Raw genomic sequence first — 14,931 nt, 5'->3', positions numbered from 1 at the left:
GTTTACTATGGAGCGCGGTTTGAGTAACGGGAACACCGGAAAAAGACGGCGGCAGCGCTTTTCGGGATCTTGAACCACGAGGATGTTTAATAAATCTGAAAAGATGTTGGCAATTCGACGGGCTAACAAAAAAAAACTTTAAAAAAAGCAAAAAGATAAAGGGGAGGTAGACTCTTATTGAAGTATTAAATTAAGGGCGGCCAGACTATATAATAACTCAGTGATTCACTACTTGAAAGTTGTTTAAAATTACGTACGTCCTACTTCTGCCCTCGAGACCCAGTTGGTGAGGGGGGTAGGTAAAACATAAGCAAAATTAGCGATATTTTGGCGCCACCCGGTTTTCATAGGACGTAGTTCCTCGAATAGTGAAAAACTGATTATCACAAAAATGGAAAGGAGGAACAGCAAGCGTCTATTATCTAAAAAAAAAAAGAAGTACGAGTTTGGTGTTATATAAAGCATAAGCTTCCAAAGTTATCAGCTCTACGGTCTTACATAAGCCGGCGCATAACAGGCATGTAATACACAAAAGCTCAAAATCAATCAATCAATCCGCTTTAAACTATTCTGCTATTCTGGAGTGGACGGTCCTCAGTTTCAAAGGTTCGTCGAGACGCGAACTTCACCCTTCACCTTGGGCGACCTTCTTGGAGGTATTGACAAAATAAAATGCCTGTCGGTGGTTGTCCGAACAAACTAGTGATTGTTATTTTGATTATGCCCGGAAATAAAAGGCCTAAAAGGAAGCAGAACCACTCTAAGTACCCAGTTATATCATGCCGCGCCAGAAGAGACCACGTGATAGGGAACAAAAAAGTGAAATTTCAAAATAATAACTGAAATACCGAGCTTACCAGGTTATTAGCGGCCTTCCTCGCTAATTATCGGAGTTGTTTAAATTCGCTTTACCCAATATATTCAAATGCACAAAACGAAAAACTGAATCAACCTTAAAATATGGGTGCGAAACTCCGATGGGTTATGTCGGCGTTAGCGTTCTAAATCAAAACGAAAAAAAAAAAAAAGATTTCATTGGTCCCTGGCGCTGACAGACGGTTGCGACGTGTATGAAAGATTATTTTAATTGGGGAAAAATGCCAAATCAAGGTAAGTTGCTATTCTTTACTTTAGGCGAGAGTGCTTTGACGTTCAAAGTTCTAACCTTAATTACGTTTGTTTACATTGTAGCTGAGATAAGTAAGAATTAAATTGGAATTCCGATCGCTACCCCATTTTGAAAGTACGACCAGTGTTTCCGGGACAAGGTAACCCAAGTACTAATTTAAATTTGCTTCCAAGCGTAGTTAATTATTTATTAGGACAAACACCTAACTGAATTTAAGGTAAGTCGGTGCAAAAATTGTACAATAGTTGACTAACCAATAAATATTCCTAAAATTGATTTATAAATATACTTTCTATTTTTTTTTAGTGTTTTACTGGCGCATGTGCCATTTGTGTTTAGAAGGATGCGAAGTAAAGACGAGAGCTGGAATATAGAGGAGATGAAGCCAATTACCATCCCTTTCACATTTCTATATACGCCTATTATTTGTACCTGTTAAAATTATGTAAATTATAATTGCTGGATTAAACTTAGTTATTTAACTAAACGCAATTTTTTGATTTGGGCTAAATCTAGCCTGTAACAAAGAGAAAGGAAGTGAACTTCAATTAAGAGATTTTTAAATAGTCGTGAAAGTGCCAATGTGCTGACAGTGGAGAAACCTTCATAGTTTCGTTGCTAGACTGTTGTAGGGCGCTGAATATAGTCATGACCGTTTGTGGTGTCACTCTGACACGCTGACAAAGCAGTGTTGTGAACAGCAGTACATTTGTACTGAAAAATTCGATTCATTATGAATTAAGAAATAGGGCTGAATAGAAAGGCATATAAATAGGGGTTTGCCATAGCGGAGGACCGTACCGGCAGACATTTGTTTTTAAAAAAAAATCCGAACAAATTTAGTATTTTTCAATAACAATACACTAAAAATGTTGTTTTTTTCAGCTAGAGATTAGAAAAATTCTTGAATTACGAAATTTTAGACTAAAATGTTAGAGACAATAAAAAGATTTTATTTATGTGAAGAGATATAGAGTAGAACGGTAGTGCTCAGATCCTGCTAAAGTAATTCTTGTGGCGGCAATTTCTTCCTAATGAGACGCGTTCAAAGAGCGTCGACAGAAGTACTTCAAGGTAGTATCCAGGGATCCCAATTTGTATGCGTCTTGGAATGACAGTAATTTTTATAATTACACCAACGATAATCGTCATTTTTGAGAATAACTTTTAGATTGACAGAGTAAAAGTGATTGTAATTTTTTGATGCCTGGGCCTATTTACATTTCGACAACTTGTTACTTATTAGCATAGAAAAGCGTATGAAGCATTAAAACGAATTTATTCCCATTGCTTATCGCCTGAAACCAAAAAACTTCTCTGTAACTCCTTAGGCTCAACACGAGACGCAGTAGATAAAAGATGTGTACAAAAACTTCAAAACTCATGACTAAGGTTAATTTATGAAATACGAAGTCATCGCCACATTTCGGTATCATAGTACAAAAAGGAACTTTTAAGAAGAGCTTACTCACAATATTGTGAATTTAAATAACGCTTTATTCTGAACTTGACTTTGTCATATGTCTAGCTACCAAGCTATCTGGGAAACTCCGTAGGGCAGCAGGGTTGACAGAACGGAAGAAGAAGAAATCAACGCTACAACTAGCTTATATTAAATTAATGTTAATAATATAACAGTTTAAAATAACTTTCAAAGACTCACAGACCTCATATTAACATACATGCGCTACTAAAGACGAAGGTTAAGAGACAACAAAAAATATTCAGATTTTCACAGTTTTTAATACTTTATGATAGCTGTTTCGGCAACACCCTGCCTTTATCAAATACAAAATATTCCGACACTTATATATAAAAACAGGTACTAATATATTTTTAATTATTGGTATAGGATACTTTTTACAAAGCTTCTGGATTCCTCCTACTAATATATTTTTAATTATTGGTATAGGATACTTTTTACAAAGCTTGTGGATTCCTCCTACTAATATATTTTTAATTATTGGTATAGGATACTTTTTACAAAGCTTCTGGATTCCTCCTACTAATATATTTTTAATTATTGGTATAGGATACTTTTTACAAAGCTTCTGGATTCCTCCTACTAATATATTTTTAATTATTGGTATAGGATACTTTTTACAAAGCTTCTGGATTCCTCCTACTAATATATTTTTAATTATTGGTATAGGATACTTTTTACAAAGCTTCTGGATTCCTCCTACTAATATATTTTTAATTATTGGTATAGGATACTTTTTACAAAGCTTCTGGATTCCTCCTGCGCCGGTTTCTGCTGAGTCGAAATTGCTGACGTTTCGCCAATCATCCTGTTGGCTTCTTCAGAGCTCGACTGAAACTGGAGTAAGCAATTTTGACTCAGCAAAAACCGACGCAGGAGGAATCCAGAAGCTTTGTAAGTAGCCTGTGGAAGTTTCCTTGAAAAATTATAGGTATTAAGTAATAAATTCGAATATGTCATTTTGTTAATCTCCCTAGCTTCCAACAAATTTAGTTATTTGCCTTTTGTTGTGCTTTTCTGGATTTAAATAAATGGCATAATTAGAATCCGAACTTTTATTTTTATACGCCCTTTTATGTTCGTTAATGCGTTTCTTAAATTTTCTATCTGTTTGTCCAAAAAGAGTTTTTCGTAATTTAGTTTTATTGTTTTTTAGAAAATGCCCTATGGTGTTTTCAGTTTTAAGAGCAATATTAATACCAAATTTAGATAGATGTTTCGAAATTTTCTTGCTAGGTTCTCCTATGTATTTTATTGTTTTATAAATTTTGTTTTCGGTGTTTAACATGAGCGACTCAAGACGAAAGGGAGAGTGAAAATAGGTGCAATTAAGTAAAAAAGAAAATTTAATAAAAATTCTTAGCAGGATCGACAACCTCATCAATATTGCTTTTTTTTAATAATTAAATTAAATAAAATTAAATTAAAATCTCCATAACTGCCGAAACCTCCATGTTCGACGGACGCCATGGAAAAATAACCGTCGAAGTTCGCGGAGATGCCGCGTGTATTCACGGACCGAAAGGCCTCGCGTTATTGCGTTGGGAGGGGGCCGGGAGGAATTTATCGCCCGACCTTAATTGAAACTATGGGGGAGATCGGATTGAATCCGATGATTTACGTTCGCGATTTTAACCGGGCCGGTTAAATGAGTCCCGATTAAGTCCGAAAATCGCCCGAGCCGACTTATTTCGCGAATTGAACACAATACATTGTTGGTCCATTGTGGTCGTTGACGACCGCGGCGAACGATTCTATTCTGTGCTATTGATTGGATCGCGCGATATCGAAAGTAGGGTTTTTCATATGTACCGCTGACTCACATGATGACATGGCAACGTGGCTAGGGTTTGATTGCGGAGGATTAAAAAGAAGAAGAATAATCGCAAGGCAGTGGGAACAGTAAGCATTTATTAATTCATCTGAAAGACTATGTATACAAAATACACAATGACATTACGGGATCGTCAACAAAGAAAACTAAGTATTGAAAGTAACAAGCATAATATTACACAGAGACAGACTTTTATACATGTAAAGTTAGGAAACATATTAGGAATTTTATATTTTCATTTTTAAAAAATTCTTCCACTGAATAGTAGTTTTCATTTATCAATAAAAAAATTTTTTTTCGAAGTTTGCTGTACAATCGACATTTTATACCCACGTAGTTCTGATCTCGTGCGTTTAGGATCTGTTAATGATTTTTTGGTTATGATTGTGAACATTATCAAAAAATAAATATAGATAAACGGAAAAGTCAATATACCGATATGTTTAAGAAGGTCATAACTCGTGACGAATCATGGCGAATATCAGAGCCCAGTCGTCCCAATGGAAGAACCCAGACCGAAAATAGCACGTCAAGTTTGATCAAATGTCAAGATTTTGCTCACTGTTTTCTTTGACTGTCGTTTGACACCCTTTACGAGAAGCAATACGAAGAAAACGTCCAAAATTGTGACAAAACAACTCATGGATTTTGCATCACGATAATGCACCTGCTCACTCGTCGTTGCTTGTGTCTAACTTTTTCGTCAAAAACAAAAGCATAATTATGCCTCAGGTACCATATTCACCGGAAATGGCCCCATGCAACTTTTTCCTGTTCTCAACACCCAAGAAACTCATGAAAGGAAATAGGTTTAACTTTCCCAGAGGCTGTTTTGAAGCTATGACAAAAAAGCAAAAAAATTTGTTACTCAGATAACAAATAACAATTAAATGCAATTGCTAACTGGTAAAATAATCATGTAATTCAATCAACAGTTTAAGGTGGCCGAATTTTTGTCAAGGAGTGTATCAAATGCTTTATTTCTTTTTGCTATTTGTAGGTATTTACGTGCAAAAAGTAAACTACATAGCACTCACATTATGAACATTTTTTATTAGTTATTATTATATAACAATACTAAATTATTATAGCAGGATATTAGACATACCACGACCAATCTCCGATTAATTGAAGGAAATAATAATAATAATAATAAAACAGTCACACTGCTAATTTTATAAACATTTTTGTTGGTTATCGTTAATTTAACGGCAATTTCAATGTTTTTTATTAATGAAAAATTGTTTTAAGGAAAATCAACTAACAATTCCAAAGAAAATATTCCAAAACTTATTAAGTATAATTTTAAATTAATAGCTTTGAGGAGAAACATCTATACGTCACAAAGATAAAAATTACCGGGGTAGGTAAATAGCGTATTATCCAAAGAAGGGGCCGTAATGCCGACAAAGTAATACTTTCACGTGCTTCAATTTCCTCGTAAGTACTTTTCGGTTTATATTTTGCCGCGAGCCCATAAGACGGGAATATCAATTTATTCCTCGCTTTGAGGGCGCGTTAAAAAATTTACGGCATTCGCATTACGTAAACAGCCCGCGGTTATCGAATTTCCAGACCCGTTCAAAACGAGAAACGAAACTTCAAATCAAGTTTTTGTGGACGAAAATTACAAAATAATTTTTACGATACTATATCTTACCGTGTAATTATTGCCTGGCATCAGTCTAACATTCTATATCTTGCTAAATTACAACGCGGCAATAAGACGCAACGTGACACGATAAACGGCAACCCGCGTTTCATCGAAAAAGAAAGTTCGCAAACTGAAGATTCGAATTCCGCGCGTCAGTGTGTCGGCGTGCTTCGGGCGCACACCGCGACCCCACAACGCAACAGACTGACAACGGCGACTGAAACTGAAAATCGCCGGAAAACATTCAAGGGTGACTTGATTCGCCGGTACGCGCGCACAGGGATTTGCGCCCTGCTGTCAACTGTCAAATTTATCACGACCATCATTGGCGTTGTACCATAGTTAAAGAAAAGAAACGAATGTTTATGTTTTATTGGAGAAGAACAAGTTTATTATAGCTTGGATTACAACCGCTTATAAAAAGTTTAAACATCGCGTCACCTGATTTGAAGTGTTTTAGAATTTCGTTTGCATCCAGGTCTTTTTTAAAGTTTCGGATCATCCAGTGTAAACTTTATAAACTTTAGCTGCCGAAACACGTTTTGGAGTTGTGTCCTTTGCTATAAAAATTACAATAGGGGGGTTGTTTGTGTTAGACCGCTTGTCGAAACTACGTTATTTGCATTTTTAAATAAAAAAAAAAAATACCACAGCATAAAGTGTAATTGCTTAATTCATGTAACTGTTGAATTTCTAGTTACTTGTACTATTAATACCATATATTAGTAACAAAATTACTACGCCTATGAGACTTGCCGCATGTTCGTATTATGGCAGTAAAATTTAGTTCACACTCCAATCACGCAGCACAGGAGGAACAATTTATTTCTATTACCCATGACCACCTAGTTACGCAATTACATTTAGTTTTGTCACTTAGTTCCTTGGGGAGTCGAATATTCTAAGCTTATGGTTGAGGGTTTTATAATTTTGTAGAATTATATAAAAACAAAAACCCACCAGTTATTTTTTATTAAAATTGATATTTTCTCCAGGATACGCCCAAAATAATCAATCAAAATTAGCCTGGCTTCACATACAATATCAAAACAAAACAATTACAAACTTCCACCTACACTGGTCACTAACAACTATGTGAAATTTAAGATTGAAATACATCATTGCAGTATTACTAATAATTATAAACAAATTTTCACAAAAACTCCTTTATCACGTTTGAACCTTTCAATCGTCGGCTCTAGCACTGTCCATAGCCTCTTTAAGGTTCTTCTCGAATATCTTTTTGGCGTCTGAAAATCCGTGCTTGGTTTTACCGAACGAATTAGGTCCCGACGACGTGGGCGTATCCCTAAAACGAAACCAAATCCATGTACGAATTTAATAATTTTCACAATAAACTAACCTCCCAATATTCCTCATACGCATTCGTGCTTCCGGTGGCATCTGTTCTGGTTCTTCATCGCTATCCTGATTAAATGCGGCGGCTACGCTCAACTTGGGTTTAGTATCGCCCCCTGATTTTGTTGAACCGAGCTTCATCTGAATGCTCATGCTTTTCAGTCGATTCTTGGCTGACAATCCTACATTGTCTAGTTTTTTATCAGGCTTCTGCTCTTTGAGCCTAGGCGAGCGCGACCTGGACCTCTCCTTCCCTAACAAACACTGACAAATTTAAAGACTACATTAGAAATCGATCGTCGGAAAACACAAACATGCAAAACACCCAGTCTGTGGAAGCAATTTTCCGCGCATTTTTACCCCGACTCATTACCGTTGGTTGGTTTATTTCTATCTTGCGGTTCCTTGCTGCTCATATTAACATCTGATTTTGCCACTTATTTTCCAATGAATGATTTTTTAAATGACAAAACCTATTTTAGCTTTGCCAATAACAAATCCATTTTCAACAATATGACGTTTATCTTCTTTCCAAGGGTTTTTATTCTATGATTTAAAAAATGAGGTTATAGTCTACGACCGAAAGATAATGTAGAAAGTTAACTGCATGAATACATAGATAACCAAATATACATCCCGTATCTTTTTAACAAAAAAATGAAACAAAAAGCTTTTTATCGGTTTTTATTTCAAAATTCTTATGGAAATACTTTTTTTTTTCGTTTTCTGGCATTTTCTTTTAACAAAGGGCATGCAACAAGATGTACGTAGATACAGAAAATGTTAGTAGATATTAAATGGAAAATATTAGTAAATGAAGGGAGAGTAAAAATAAATTTATAGGCAAGAAAGGGTACGGGTCACTTTTAAAAATGAAGACGGAAATTAAAGCTTGGAAAGGCAACAGAGTCTTTGGTCCATCAGTCAAGATAACACGTGCGACAACAACAAGTGCTATTTAAAGGATAATTATTCAGTTATTTGGTGATTAGCAACTGGCAAGATTTTGCTTACAATTTAAAAGAAAGAAACGTGATGAAACAAAAAGCAAAATCCCGAACAGACGTAAAGGGCTGATCAATTTCTTCTTAGTGGTCGACATGGACAGGAAAGTCGGCATACCACCCAAAGGCTCCATGATCTCCTGTGTGTGCACCAAAATCTACCACATCGTGGTGGTCATGTCCCCCGGCTTGTCTTTGCTGTCGCGCCACCCCTTGCTCTTCGCCGTGCTGTGGATAGGCAACCACCAAAGCGCAGACCATCACGAAGACATACAAGAACATTCCTATCTGAAAATTCATGTTTTTTTATAAGGGATTTTTAAAAATCTATAAATAATATAGATAATGCAACGATATATCAATAAGAAATTGTAGAAAATTAAATAAGTTTACTTACAAATTTCATCTTTCAGGTGCGTTTGACAGCTGCGTTATTGACTGGGAAAGTAAGAAATCTCTTATTTATATCAACAGAATAAACTTTCACTTGCAACAAAACAATATCAAGTTTTGTTAAATTTTCAAACAGCCGTTTTTGCTTATTTAATTCAACGCTACTGAATCGGGTACTGTGGTCAGGCGCTAAATTAGAAACCGTTAAATATAATTTTGCGGCGAGACTTTTACATTTTGTTCACAAAAAAACGCAATCATATACGCATCAGCGATTTCTCCGACGAAATTTGAATTTTCCCGCGCTCACGTTTCCGTCATTGATGCCAACAGTGGACCCTAAAATGTTTAAATCCCTTTTCGGTGTTTCTCTTTACATCCTGTGAAATAAAGGAACGTTGCAATGGTAATTTTTTGTTGTTTTTGGATTTATTTGGGGGCGTTTTTGAAATTATTTTGTAAATCAATGGAATTTAAGCTTATAATAAAGTAGAATTTAGTAAAGGGCAGTGGTGTATGGCGGTTTTCCAATTTAACCTCAAATTGCCAGCAGCATGGTTATGCGTAAAATTGTTCGTGTTTTAGACCTGCAAGCGAAGAAATGGTGGCCGTTCGAAGCACGGAAGAGGCCACGTCAAACCAGTGCGTTGTACTAACTGCGCTAGATGCGTACCCAAAGATAAAGCCATTAAGAAGTTCGTGATTAGGAACATTGTTGAAGCTGCCGCCGTGAGGGATATTACTGAGGCCTCAGTTTACACGCGTAAGTTCCATTTTTTTATCGGTACCACGAATTTCTCAAAAATTACGAAAGGGCACCTATTACAGTAATTTAATATATTTTTCTTCTTTCAGAGTATGTGCTGCCGAAGTTGTATGCCAAACTTCATTATTGCGTCTCATGTGCTATCCACAGCAAAGTGGTGAGGAACAGGAGCAAGAAAGACAGGAGGATTAGGACTCCACCTCAACGCAACTTCCCCGGCCGCGACAATAACAGACCTCAGGCAGCCGTGCGAAAATGAATTGTAATTTAAGAGAATAAAGTCAAGGTTTGTTAAAACTAATTTATTTTTTTGTTAACGGTTTTGGGTTTCAACATTTCGTTTATTATCAAAATAATATAAAGGCACATGCGGGATGAACTAATATCAAACCAAATTACATTTAAAGAAACATTTTATTTCTTCATATATTAAGTTGTAATACTGTAACAATTTTTTACATTTTCTTAAAATTTTATTTACTACTAAGTCCTGGTTTGCTGGTACAGTTTGTTCTAAAATAGGCTGGCATTTGCCAGTGATCGGGTCGGGTACTGTATGTAATGTAATGTTTTTGGAATGAAGGTTGGCACATTTTTAATATTTTATCATTATCATTCTACCAGGACCGCTCAGGAGAATAAAAACTGCCGCAAAGCCTCTTAGAGAATCACATTGGTAAAGATATTTTGGAAGTTTTCAACTTATTTTCTAGAGAACCTTATATTAGTTTTTGGAAAAAGAATAGGCCATATAATTTCTAAATAGGTATTACCAAAGACATTAAACCACAAGAGAGACCTGTATTCCTACAACTCATGCAATCAAAAAGTAGGTCTGTCTCCCAATATCAATCGGTAAGGAAATTTTCACACTAACCTGTTTCGATAATATGAAAATTATCATGTGGATATTGACTCTATCTAATAGTTTTGAGAGATACCAAGCGGGATGAATGACTTGTTGGGTCTTCCCTTTAGTTTAATGTCTTTGAAAGATAGAGTACTTTCGCTCCAATGGCTAACTTGAACCACACACGGAAAGTTTGATTTGTAGCGGAAGAATTACGGTCTCCAACCCATTATCACTTTTTTAAACGGCACGAACAGCCCGTGGCAAGGCTCGCTGCAAAAAAAACCCTTAATCGCTCGCCGATTCAGCAAGGCCCCTCGGGTCACTCACCAGAGGAAGTACCTCCGGTTACCATAGGTGCCGTCGCTGACGCCATCGGGACCGGCCAATTGCACCCCCACAAAGTGTTCTTGGCTCTGGGTAACCATGGGGCCCACGTACCTAACCCTGCCGCCCCTCACCCTTCCCTCGGGGGTGATCACCTTTACCCAGTGATCCGGTTTCAAGTCTCTGGGCAGACGAGGCAAGAACGGCTGCCACCCTATGGGCGGCACGTTGTCCCTCGACGGCTCCGGGGCCGAAGCCCTACGAGGCACTGACCTTTTGGGCTCGCTTGCAGAAAATAACAACGGAAAAAAAATTGGGGTGGGCGGACATCTGGGAATGTGCAGTTATTTCTTTTGGTCAGTGAGAATGGTAGATTTTTAAGGGCACGGGCGTTTTTTTACAAATATATCATATAAACTTTTTAATTTTTCACCCGCAAAGCAAAGAAATATTTGGAGAGGTTAGGGAATTGTACTGGGAACTGTGTCTAACCTCGAATATGTGGCGGACATCTCTCTGCCGGACACGATACAATCAATAGACCTCCTCAAATAACTCTCAGCTTCTTCGACGAGCGAATCAGTGCTGTCCCCGCTGTCCACGGTGGTCCAGTCGCCCCTCAGCTCGGGCAAAGACCCGTTCGCGAACCTAACCTTTAAAACGCGGAATGCAAAAGATGTTGGTACCGCCCCCCGCTTACCTTGGAAGGTGTGGGTCTTAATACGGCCCTCCGAGATGGCGATACCGGCGCCGAACATCTCCTCGAAGGGGCGGGAGGCGAAGACAGGGGGTAAATGCTGCTGTAACGCGAGTGAGTCTGGCTGCACTCGCTGGGGGTGGCAGTGGTGCCTGTCCACGTGAATTTTTGCGACTAAAATACGAGGCAGATTGACCGACGAGTCGCGTATAGGCGTCGGGCGGGCTTACGTTACATCCGGGTGAATAGAGGTCGGTAGTGCGCAAAAACTGACCGTATGTAGTGACGGTGGGCGGCTTCAGGTTGCCGGGGCATAGGTGATCGGCGGACCTCGAAAGTTCGGGGACCATGCTGGTGAAACCGATGTCCGAGAGTAGAACCCGACGCGCCTCCACCGTTTTCTCGGACAGTCTGAGCCGGGTGCCCGGCAAAGGGAATTTCGAAGGGAGGGTGGTGAAATTTTCACCTAGGCGGGCCTGCCAACGGGTATGGTTTGGTTCAAATTATACCGTGAAGGGGGGTGGGGGGGCTGCTTACTTTGCTCGCCAGGCTGCTCTCGGACCTCCACGATGAACCCGGAATAGCTGAGATGTCGGTTTGAGCGCCTGAATCGCGTCTAATAGCATTCGAATGGGTCAGTATGGGCCTCGCTTTTCTCGGGTTGAGTCCTTTCGAAATCGCTTCCCTTGTGCAAAAAAAATAATGGTTGTTTTTTTTTTCACGACGCTACGTCACTGCATTAAAATACGCACTTTTATCTCGAACACTGACGTAGCAGTATTTAACCTGTTGTTTAGCATACAGAGTTTGAAATATTATTAATTTTATGTCATAAGCCTTACGAGAAACGTAGAACAGAATTTAGTACAACAGTGGTCTTTAGAAGGGAAGCAAGAAGAATAATAGTTATAATTATAATACGTATTAAGCGTTTCTCATTTTATTATAGTTGTGACGGAAAATACTGAGTCTGCAACAAACAATTTTCTCGATATTTAAAAACGGCGATTTATAATGGCCGAGGAGTCATTTTTACGACAATGAATTGGGATCAGGTTATTGCCTAATCCAGTATAAACTAGTTCCAGTTATTAATGGCGTGGAATTAATTGAAAATGCAGCTGGATTTTACCCACACACACACATCTTTTCTTTTTCTTTAATTCGGGTGACATTTTTATATAATCTAAAAATAAACTCGTTTAGATCCGCTTATTTTTTTTAAGGTGTTTTTAAGTTATCCTGAAAAAAAAAGACGTTATGAAAAGTTTTGTTTAAAAAAATATAAGAAAAAATCAAATGATTTTTAATTTTTGTTTATTAATTAATATTATATTTTATCATTAATTTTTTAGTTTCTAACTAGCCAAAAATTTTTTTTTCATTTTATTCATTCTTTCAGTTTTCTTAATTCTATTGCATTCAATTTGGATTATTTGATTGGGGTATCGAATATTTGAATGAATTTACTGCCACCTTTTCATTCAATACAAATCGACCTTAGATCAAAGTCAATTAGCGTCACATACCTGTGCGGTAGGGGTCTGTACTGGATAGGATTGGGACACGTGTTCCTCCTCCCACCCACATATTCGACTTCATGAATCCCAACTTTGGAGATGTCGGTCTCGACGATTCTTATCCTCTCCTCGAACCGATCGAAACTCTCATCCTTCTCCAACGATTTGTTCTCGAAACTCGAGTCTTGATAAGAATAGTAACTTTTTAGGCTTTTCTCCTCGTGGTTGATCGAATTGTCCGACTTGGAATTGAACATTGAGTCCTCGCGTTTCACCGGAAAACTCGACATCTCCGGGTTTTCATTTTCGTCGTTGAAAACGTCATCGTCCAGCTCCTTATCTGATATCTGATCGATGTCGCTCAACGGCATGTGTAACAGGTTCGAGTTGGAGGACTCCCTCAAATCGATGGGCACCAATTGCTCTTTAAAATCCTGCTCTTTGGTGTCGTCGGTGGTGAATATTAATTCTATATCGTCCACCTCCTGTTCCAAATCATTCTGCGGGCTCAGCATCTCGTCCATATCGGTTTCATCGTATTCCTCTTTTTTATCATCCATCTCGGGCGCCTGCAGGTCTTCGCGGGCTCCGCCCCCGTCGAATTCCTTTTTAAATTGAAACTCCCTGGTCGTGGTCGTCAAATTTGAAAAACTTATCGTTTTGGTGAAGCTGAATTTCTTGTCGGCCGGCGCCTTCACCACCGTCAGGCTTTCGAGCGACCTCGAACACTTATCGCCGTGGCTTTTTCGCGCTTTGACGCGTATTTTCGCTACCAATCTTTCGCAAGACTTTTTCGGTGGCACTATGGTTACGTGTTTAGGTTTCTCATCGCCTAACGCTTCCGCCTGGGCGCCAGCTCGCTCGTCTTCGGTCTTATCGACAACAGTTTTACGCAGCACATGATTTTCGACGGACAAATTACCTAAAGTATCCCGTATCGGCTCGACGGGCGTCGTTTTCGCTTTCAGTTCCAAAATTTCCCTTTTGCTCTGCTCGAGGGCAGCCCTCAGCGCCACTATAGTCTGGTGCAGCGCCCTTACCGTGTCTAAACCCCTAGCGCGGGATAGCGCATCCCCAAAATCCATTCCGGAAACGATCTCCCATCCATACTGGGGCTTATTTGTAGATCGAAACGGGGCCGCGGTTACTCGATACGTCGAGACACTACTTCATGCTGACCCAGATGTCGGCCGCACGAAACCACCACCACTAATTAAAGTGCAATGCCGAACATCGATCACGTAGAAAATTGTAAACCGAGGAGGATATGAACGATAGGCCCGGGTAACGCGATAAACAAACCAATTAAATCGGCCGGAGCGTTTGTCACGAATTTAATTCGTATTCCCAAACAAACGCAATCGATACGCCGACGTCCGTGGGAGTCATTTTTTCGACAGCAACCCCGGGAATTCTGGCGGACGATTGTCGACGTGACGCGCCGCTTCCGTCGCGTTCCGTGGTCCATGACGCGGTTGGCGACGTACTTCGTTACTTGACGACCGATCGTCCGCCGGTTTTGATTGATACAAAGTGGGGTTAGGTTTTTAATTTTCGATTGAATCCTGATTACGGTTGACTTAAGAACGGTAAACCGATTAGGATAGATGGGTGTCGCAAGGGGGTGTGACGCACTATCGCCCACTTTGTCAAAAGATTCTGTTTAAAGCTTTAGCTTTTGCAGAAGCAATGCCTAGAATCATATGAGCTCTGTATGATACTGTACTAATACACAATAATCGATAGTGACAAAGTGATTAGAGTGTTATGAGTCTTTGTTTTATTTTTCTCACCTCACCATTTTAGAAATCCCAAGTGTCCAACTAAAACGCGGATGGCCTATTTCGTGGCCACCGAGAAGTCTCGAATTAACGTGATGGATTTCACCTTTGAGAAGACTTCATTTATTCAGACA

At 38.8% G+C, this 14,931-nt stretch overlaps 4 protein-coding genes across 6 annotated transcripts in view; 1 reads left to right on the top strand and 3 right to left on the bottom strand.

The window, feature by feature from the left end:
- Nucleotides 1–6,332, bottom strand: part of LOC132699284 (uncharacterized) — a 137,041-nt gene extending 130,709 nt beyond the window's left edge. For both annotated transcript variants that reach the window (XM_060665916.1, XM_060665915.1), the window contains exon 1: nt 6,107–6,332. Coding sequence is in view for 1 of the 2 variants with exons in the window: in XM_060665915.1 (XP_060521898.1) it covers nt 6,107–6,127 (21 nt within the window). In the remaining variant the exon portion in view is untranslated. The remainder of the gene's footprint in view (nt 1–6,106) is intronic.
- Nucleotides 6,333–7,057: 725 nt separating this feature from the next.
- Nucleotides 7,058–8,006, bottom strand: LOC132699519 (PEST proteolytic signal-containing nuclear protein-like). The gene is made up of 3 exons (XM_060666286.1): nt 7,833–8,006; nt 7,464–7,713; nt 7,058–7,409 (listed from the first exon to the last, which is right to left on the bottom strand). Exons 1-3 carry the CDS (start codon nt 7,873–7,875, stop codon nt 7,286–7,288), a joined length of 417 nt encoding a protein of 138 aa, XP_060522269.1. The 5' UTR covers nt 7,876–8,006; the 3' UTR covers nt 7,058–7,285.
- A 1,116-nt stretch (nt 8,007–9,122) lies between these two features.
- On the top strand, nt 9,123–9,923 carry LOC132699347 (small ribosomal subunit protein eS26). The gene is made up of 3 exons (XM_060666005.1): nt 9,123–9,262; nt 9,442–9,619; nt 9,712–9,923. The coding sequence occupies exons 1-3, from the start codon at nt 9,260–9,262 to the stop codon at nt 9,879–9,881; spliced, it is 351 nt and encodes a 116-aa protein (XP_060521988.1). The 5' UTR covers nt 9,123–9,259; the 3' UTR covers nt 9,882–9,923.
- Nucleotides 9,924–10,037: 114 nt separating this feature from the next.
- Nucleotides 10,038–14,427, bottom strand: LOC132699851 (uncharacterized). 2 transcript variants are annotated; one of them, XM_060666784.1, is made up of 7 exons: nt 13,026–14,427; nt 12,034–12,181; nt 11,727–11,972; nt 11,500–11,670; nt 11,292–11,452; nt 10,803–11,084; nt 10,038–10,745 (listed from the first exon to the last, which is right to left on the bottom strand). In XM_060666784.1, the coding sequence occupies exons 1-7, from the start codon at nt 14,099–14,101 to the stop codon at nt 10,685–10,687; spliced, it is 2,145 nt and encodes a 714-aa protein (XP_060522767.1). In that variant the 5' UTR covers nt 14,102–14,427; the 3' UTR covers nt 10,038–10,684. The 2 variants fall into 2 exon arrangements, with proteins under 2 accessions (XP_060522767.1, XP_060522768.1); XM_060666785.1 differs by having other exon boundaries at nt 10,803–11,057.
- Between the last annotated feature and the right edge of the window lie 504 nt (nt 14,428–14,931).

This window comes from Cylas formicarius, unplaced genomic scaffold (genome assembly GCF_029955315.1).
Source record: "Cylas formicarius isolate icCylForm1 unplaced genomic scaffold, icCylForm1.1 PGA_scaffold_3__17_contigs__length_32017465, whole genome shotgun sequence".
Classification (NCBI taxonomy): Eukaryota; Metazoa; Arthropoda; class Insecta; order Coleoptera; family Brentidae; genus Cylas; species Cylas formicarius.
Note: the sequence above shows the minus strand (reverse complement) of the source record. Positions and strands in the feature narration are given on the sequence as shown.

Coding starts and splice junctions, on each gene's coding strand:
- LOC132699519 (XM_060666286.1), bottom strand. CDS start 7,875: ATGAGCAGCAAGGAACCGCAAGATAGAAATAAACCAACCAACG. Junction 7,714..7,832: donor TAGAAATAAACCAACCAACG/GTAATGAGTCGG, acceptor AGTGTTTGTTAG/GGAAGGAGAGGTCCAGGTCG. Junction 7,410..7,463: donor CGTATGAGGAATATTGGGAG/GTTAGTTTATTG, acceptor GTTTCGTTTTAG/GGATACGCCCACGTCGTCGG.
- LOC132699347 (XM_060666005.1), top strand. Junction 9,620..9,711: donor TGAGGCCTCAGTTTACACGC/GTAAGTTCCATT, acceptor TTCTTCTTTCAG/AGTATGTGCTGCCGAAGTTG.
- LOC132699851 (XM_060666784.1), bottom strand. CDS start 14,101: ATGGATTTTGGGGATGCGCTATCCCGCGCTAGGGGTTTAGACACGGTA. Junction 11,671..11,726: donor TCTATTCACCCGGATGTAAC/GTAAGCCCGCCC, acceptor CTCGTATTTTAG/TCGCAAAAATTCACGTGGAC. Junction 11,085..11,291: donor ATGTCCGCCACATATTCGAG/GTTAGACACAGT, acceptor ATTTTCTGCAAG/CGAGCCCAAAAGGTCAGTGC.